Raw genomic sequence first — 7,668 nt, 5'->3', positions numbered from 1 at the left:
TCACGGTGTCCCCAACACGGGGGGAGGGGGAGTGTCACCCCTCGGTCCCTCCCCTCCCCTTCCCCCAAAATTCCGCTTGGGCCCCTCCCCCAAGCCACGCGCCGGCCACGTGACCGCCCCCGCCCCCTCCTTGTGTTTACATGATTGGGCCAATCAGCGTCCTTCTAGCAACGCGCCCTCGCGGCAGGACGGGCGGGTTGTGACGGCTCTTCCTATTGGGCGAAGTCACTGTCAATCATCCTCCAGATGCGTGTTCGGGGTTATTTACATCGCTCGAGGCCCCGCCCACCCCGCCGAGGTCCCGCCCCCACGCGCTGCCCGTCTGCCCCACGTGGGGGACGCGTGCGCTCAGCCAATCAGAGCTGCCAGTGTCAGCCAATCAGCTGCGCCGTTTGGTGGGTGGGATTAAGCGGATGATTGACAGCTAAGCGGCGCAATAGTGAAGCGCTTTGTGTGCGTACCGTCCAATCAGAACGCTGAGCGGCGGAGCCACGCGGCGGGGCTGGCCAATGAGAGGCGTGGGCGTGTCGGCGGCGGGAGGGGCGGGGCCTGGCGGCGGCGGCGGCGGCTGAGGGCGCGGAGCGGCTCCGGCCCGGCCCGAGGTACCGGGGGGGACACGGGGGGACAGCGGGGACAGCGCCCGAGGCACGGCGGGGACAGCACCGCCCGGGCTGCGGGGACACCGGCCCCAGGGACCGCCGGGGACACGGGGGGCTCCGGGGCCGAGCAGGCCCCGCTGTCCCGCGGGCTCCTGAGGGGCTTCTGAGGGGCTCCGGTGGGTGTTGGGCCGTGCCGGGCTCCGCTGGGGCCGCCGGGCCGGTACCGCCGGGAACGGCATCCCGGGATCCCAAAACTGCCCGAAGTCTCCTCGGTGCGCGCCGGGATCGGCTCCTCCATCACGTTCCCGTTCCTGTTCCTATTCCCGTTCCTAATCCCACCCCATTATTCCATCCCATTCCCGGTCCTGTTCCCATCCCATTGTCCTGTTCCATCCCATCCCATTCCCGTTCCCATTCGCAATCCCATTCCTGGCCCCATTCCCAGTCCCATTCTCAATTCCCCATTCCCTATCCCACCCCATTATCCCACCCCATTCCCACCCCATTCCCATCCCATTATCCCATCCCCACCCCATTCCATCCCAATCCTATTCCCAATCTCATTCCCATTCCCACCCCATTATCCCATTCCCGGTCCAATTATCCCACCCCATTATCCCATTCCTCTTATCCTCTCCTCGTTCTCATTATCCCATCCCATTCCCACACCTCAATTCCCTCTGGATCCCCCACACAGGGTTCAGGGATTTTTTGGACACGTTCCTGTGAGATATTTGGGATATTTTCCACGTGGCCGGGTGTCCCTTCGGGATCCTGGGATGTGGGAATGGTTTTCCTACAAACCACAGGATGTTTGGGGCTTCCCAAAATGTGGATTTATCCTGGAAACATCCGAGTTTGGGGAATTTGGTGTTGTCATGGAATCCTGGAATAGTTTGGGTTGGAAAAAAAAGAGTTTAAATCCCATCCAGGGACATTTTCTACTATCCCAGGTGGATCCAGCCTGGCCTTGGACACTGTCAGGGATCCAGGGGCAGCCCCAGCAAATGTGGGAATTCCATTCCCAGCAATTCCTGCCCAAGATCCCAGCCCAATGTCCCCTTTCCCAGTGGGATCCATTCCCTGTGTCCTGTCCCTGCAGCCCTTGGCCCCAGTCCCTCTCCAGCTCTCCTGGAGTTTTCCCCTTCAGGGACTCTGAGCATTCCCTGCACTTTTCCCTTCTCCAAGGGAACATTCCCAGCTCTCCCAGGCTGGTTTGGAGCACAGGAAGGGTTAACCAGCAGAATTCCTTCCCCATCCCCCTCCATCCCAGTGTTTTTTGGCACCGGGAATCCATTCCCTGTGTCCCAAATGAGCAGGAGTTGCTTTTCCCACGGGCAGCAGGAACAGCCAGCGCTGCAATTCCCGGGAATTCCACAGGGATCCCTCCCCGTGCCAGGAGCCCGCAGATCCCACAGCTGATTCCCTGTTTGTGTTTTTCCACGGCCTGAAATTCCCTCTGGAACAGCTTGGATTTGGGGATTTTTTTTCCCAGCTGAAACATTCCACAAATCCAGGATCAGATCCGTGGGTTTGCTGCTCCCAAAATCCCAAATCCCAGCGGAGGGACAGGGAGGGAGAGGGATGGGGGATGAAACTCCTGGAAATTCCGGAGCTGGAATTATCCTGGGAACGGTGACAACTCCGGGATTGTCCCTGAGGATTTCCCATCCCAGGATGAGGCTCATTATTCCATGGAAAACCAAATTTCCTGGGAAGGGACAATCCCCTTTCCCACCTGGCAGGGCAGGGAGTGACGGGATTGGGGTTGGGAATCGGGGAGAAATTCCCCAAATAATTTTAACTTCCCAAAAGATTAAATCCTCCTGGAGCTGCTGGAGGGAATCCAGAGGAAACCCACGAGGATTTGGAAAAGGAGCCAGGCTGGGAAAGTTGGGAATGTTCCCTGGAGAAGGGAAAACTCCAGGGAATCCTCAGGGTCCCTGAAGGGGAAAACTCCAGGAGAGCTGGAGAGGGACTGGGGACAAGGCCTGGAGGGAAAAGGAGAATTTTATGGAATACTGGGAAGGAATTCCCAGCTGGGAGAGTGGGGAATTCCAAAATTTCCCAGAGAGGAGCCTGGAAACAGCTCCAGGAGGAATTTGGGATGTGGTTCCTGCGCATTCCTTGGATTGGGGTTTTTTTTTTTTTTTTTTTTTTTTTGGATGTTTTTTTTCTGGGAGAATCTGTGAGAGCTGTGCTGGGATTAAAATAGAGCAGGATGGGATTATCCCTGGATTGGGGCTGGAAATAGGACACGGTGCCTCAGCAGCTGGGAGAGCTGGGAATGGGGAAAATAGGAATGTGAGGAAACTGGGAATGTGGGGCTGGGAAGGGGGAAAATCCCCAGGGCCAGGAGAGGAAAGGGGATGGAGAGTGGGATTTGGGATTCTGGGAAAGGGGAATTGGGATTTCCTGGAGTGGGAGGCACGAGGAGCTCCTGGAGCAGCTTTGGGAAGGTGGATGGACCTGCTGGACCTGCAGAGCTGGGAATGGGAATGGGAGGATCCATTGGGAAAGGATCCAGGCCTGGGAAAGAACCTGGAATTGGGAAAGGATGGATGGATGGATGGATGGATGGATGGATGGATGGATGGATGGATGGATGGATGATAGATCCATGGATAGATGGATCAATGGATTAATGGATGGATCGATGGATTTATAGATTGATAAATTCACGGATTGTTGGATTTATGGAATAGTTTCTGGTGGACTAATCATTCCATGGATGATGGATCCATGGATTGATGGATTGATAGATTAATGGATGTATTGATTGATTGATGGATTTATAGATTTATGGATTTATTGATGGAAAGATTTATTGATCGATAGATTCATGGATGGATTTATGCATCCATGGATTGATGAATTCATGGATCGATGGACTGATGAAATGTTTTCTGATGGATTCATCATTCCATGGATGGATTGCTGGAACAGTTCCTGATGGATCCCAACCCCTGGGACTCATTTCCTCATCACCAAATCTGACAAATCCCACCAGGATCCTTCCCATACTGAAATCCCACATCCAGTGCGGGATCTGGGCTGGCTTTGGGCTCTCCATCCCCTCCCTCATTCCCAAATTCCCCCATCCCAGAGTCCCTAAGGATGAATGGCTCCGAGCTGGGCAGCACCACGGCATCCAACCCCAAATCCAAGGAGGATCCAGTCGGGAATGGGCACGAGGAGAAGGAGAACAACCCCTTTGCTGAGTACATGTGGATGGAGAATGAGGAGGATTTCAACAGGCAGGTGAGACTCCCGGGATTCCTGGGAATTCCAGAAAATTCCAGGGAATACCCGGGATTTTCCGTAGGGAAAATCATCTGGGAAAAGGTGGCTCAGGGCAGAGTCATCCCCTCGGTGTTCCTTTTTGGGATTCACCTTCCCTTTTCTTTTTGGGATCTGTCTTTTTTGGGATCTGCCTTCCCTTTTCTTTTTGGGATTGGTTTTTCCCTTTCCTTTTTAGGATTTGCCTTTTTTGGATTCACGTTCCCTTTCCTTTTTGGGATTTCTCTTTTTGGGATTCACCTTCCCTTTCCTTTTTTGGGATTTGCCTTTTTTGGGACCTGCCTTCCTTTTCCTGGAATTCCTGGAAAAAAACAGGAGGATCAAGGACCTTTCTGGATCTGCACAATTCCCTGAGAGGGAAAGCTGGGATTTTGGATTTGGGAATGGGAATTTGGGACTTTGGGATCACATCCACCATCCCTAGAGCAAAGAATTCCTGGGGGGAAAAAAAGAGGCTCAGGGACTTTCTTGGATCTGCAGAATTCCCTGTCAGGGAAATTTGGGATTTAGGAATGGGGACTTTGGGATGAGAACTGTGCCAGGTGGAAAATCCCTTCTGGAAAAGGGCTGGAATCTCCATTCCCTCTGGGATTTTATGGATGTGGCACTTGGGGAAATTCCAACCTCAAGAATTCCATGAGCCCCTGGATAATCCCCAGTGGACTTTCTCTGGGTGCAGGTGGAGGAGGAGCTGCAGGAGCAGGAATTCCTGGACCGCTGTTTCCAGGAGATGCTGGAGGAGGAGGACCAGGATTGGTTCATCCCGGCGCGGGATCTCCCCCAGGGAATGGGGCAGCTCCAGCAGCAGCTGCACGGCCTCTCCCTGGGGGAGGGACACCACGGGGCTGAGGACATCCTGGTGAGCATTCCTGGCGTTTGGGAATGGAGTTGGGATTGTTCTATCTTTGGGATTGGGCTGGACCGGGAATTGTCCCGTCACTGGAATTGTCCTGTCCTTGGGATTCTCCTATCCTTGGAATTGTCTCATCCACGGGAGTGTCCAGTTCCTGGAATTGCCCCATCCCTGGAATTGTCCAAGCCCTGGAATTGCCCTGTCCTTGGGATTGGGCTGGATTTGGGATTGGGGCTGTGCTGGGAATGGGAATGGGGCAGCTCCAGCAGCAGCTGCACGGCCTCTCCCTGGGGGAGGGACACCACGGGGCTGAGGACATCCTGGTGAGCATTCCTGGGGTTTGGGAATGGAGTTGGGATTGTCCCGTCCCTGGGATTGTCCTGTCCTTGGGATTCTATCCCTGGAATTCTCCAATTCCTAGAACTGTCCCATCCTTGGGATCCTGTCCCTGGAATTGTCCTGTCCTTGGGATTGTCCAAACCCTGGAGTTCACCAGTTCCTGGAGTTATCCCATCCTTGGGATTGTTTTATCCCTGAAATTGTCCAATCCCTGGAATTGTCTCATCCATGGGTGTCTAATCCCTGGAATTCTCTCATCCCTGGAATTCTCCCGTCCTTGGGATTGTCTCATCCATGGGATTGGCCCATCCATGGGATTGGCCCATTCTTGGGATTCTGTCCCTGGAATTGTCCTGTCCTTGGAATTGTCCTGTCCCTGGATTTGTCTCACCCCTGGAATTTTCCAGTCCTTGGGATTGTCCCATCCCTGGAATCGTCCAATCCTTGGGACTGGGCCGGCCTGGGGATTGTCCTGTCCCTGGGATTCTCCAATTCCTGAAATTGTCCCATCCTTGGGATTGTCCCATTCTTGGAATTGTCCCATCCCTGGAATTCCCCCTAAATCCCTGCAAGTATCCAAGACCAGGCTGGATCCACCTGGAAAAACGGGAAGAGCTGGGACTGGCTTGGATTTAAAGATCCTTTCCCATCCCAATCATTCCACAATTCCATAAATCCCCTCTCCACATAATCCCACATTTCATGGAAACCCCAAATCTCCTCCAAATCCCAATCCCAAAAATCTGGGAATTCCTTTGGAGAAAAAACACCTCAGGATGTGACAATTCCCAACACTGACAAATCCCATTATTTCCCTTTTTTTTTTTTTCCAGAGCAAAAGCAACTTGAATCCAGATGCCAAGGAATTCGTGCCTGGAGTGAAATACTGACCCTTGGGAATCACCAGAGACTGATTTCCCTGGAAAAATTTCCAGGGAAAAAAAAATAATTTGGGACACAGGAAGAGCCCAGAGCAGCTCCAGGCACCGGGATCTGCTCCAGCTCCAAAAGTACTTGGATTTTTCCCTTTTTTTTTTTTTTTTTATTTTATTTTATTTTATTTTTATCACTTTTTTCTTGGTGGTGGTTTTTTTTTTTTTTTTTTTTTTTTTTTTGGCTTTCTGGGATTTTTTTCCCCAGTAGGGAAAAAAGTCCTGGGGGAAAATCAGGTTTTTTTGGTGCTTTGGTGGAGGATTTTTTTTGGGATCCCAAAGGGTTTGTTTGTTTGTTTGTTTGTTTGTTTGTTTCTTCCCTGATTTTCTGGACTGGGATTTTTTTTTTTTTTTTTTTTTTTGATCCCAAAATTCCTCCAGATGGAAGCTGAGCAAATGGGGATGATCTTGCCCAATTCCTGAGGGTTTTTTTAAAAGGATTTTCCCCCAAATTCCTTTCCAGGGAATTCCTTAAGCTCATCCAACACTACAATTCCTCTTGGATAAAATTCCAAGGAAAACCAGGGAGGGATTGGAATTCCTGGGAAAGGAGAGGGAATTCTGTTGGGATGAAGGATATTTTGGGATTTGGTATTTTGGGAATATCCTGGTGCTGCTGATCCCATTCCCAAATATCCTGGAGTGGGGATTTGTGTCTCCATCAGAATCTAATCCTGGGGATTTCCTTCTCCCATTTCCATGAGAGGATGGATTTCCATAAATCCCAAATGTTTCCAGGGCTCTAAAAGGTTCAGAAATCCAGGGAAAGGGGGAACTCCTTGGGATCAGGAATCCCTGTCCAAGGAAATCAGGAACTTTTTTGGGATTGGAAATTCCTATCCAGGGATTGCAGGAGTGTTTTGGGATTGAGAATCCCTACAGAGGAAAAATGGGAGCTCTTTGGGATTGGGAATTCCTGTCCAGAGAAATCAGGAACTTTCTGGAATTGGGAATCTCTACAGAGGAAAATCAGGAGCTCCTTGGGATCAGAAATCCCTATCCAGGGAAATCAGGAACTTTCTGGGATTGGGAATCCCTGTCCAGAGAAATCAGGAATGTTTGGGGATTGGGAATCCCTGTCCAAGGAGACCAGGAACTTTTTAGGATCACAAATCCCAAACCAGACAAACCAGGAGTTTCCCAGACCCCGAATTCCTTCTCCAGGGGAAAGTTGGGAGCTGCTGGGCTGGGGAATCCCGGGAATTTCCTGCTGGATGAGCCAGGGCTCAGCCCATCCATTCATCAGGAGCCACCAGAGCATGAACAGGGCTGAGCTCATGGAATTCCCAACTCCCAAAATCCCGTTTTCCCCTTTTTCTCCAGGGCTGGGCAGGGTGGGATCCATCCCCTGGAGCGATCCCACATTTTCCCCGTCTCCTTTTCCTGGTTTTCCTTGGATTTTTCTCCCCCAATCCCCTCCTTTTCCCTCTCCCTCCTCCCCACGCTGTAAATTTCGGACGAGGCGTTATCCCAAATAAACTTTTTTTTGGAAGGGAGTTTTTCCTTGGAAAACTGTGGGGTCTCCTTGGTGCTCCCAGCGGAATATTCCCTGGATTTCCCTTCTGGAAAAGCTCCCACAGGATTTTCCATCTTTTCTGGGCACTTTTTTCCCAGTAAAAATAACCCAAAATGGATTCCTCCCCCC

The 7,668-nt window shown here is 51.7% G+C and overlaps 1 protein-coding gene across 1 annotated transcript; it reads left to right on the top strand.

The window, feature by feature from the left end:
• Positions 1-552: 552 nt before the first annotated feature.
• PAIP2B (poly(A) binding protein interacting protein 2B) lies at positions 553-5,981 on the top strand (the record flags this gene model as incomplete). Its single annotated transcript, XM_083862347.1, has 4 exons — positions 553-602; positions 3,706-3,860; positions 4,579-4,758; positions 5,925-5,981. The coding sequence occupies exons 2-4, from the start codon at positions 3,717-3,719 to the stop codon at positions 5,979-5,981; spliced, it is 381 nt and encodes a 126-aa protein (XP_083718473.1). The 5' UTR covers positions 553-602; positions 3,706-3,716.
• Positions 5,982-7,668: the final 1,687 nt, after the last annotated feature.

Source organism: Zosterops lateralis (assembly GCF_965231275.1).
Source record: "Zosterops lateralis genome assembly, chromosome: 5".
In the NCBI taxonomy this organism is placed as follows: domain Eukaryota; kingdom Metazoa; phylum Chordata; class Aves; order Passeriformes; family Zosteropidae; genus Zosterops; species Zosterops lateralis.
Note: the sequence above shows the minus strand (reverse complement) of the source record. Positions and strands in the feature narration are given on the sequence as shown.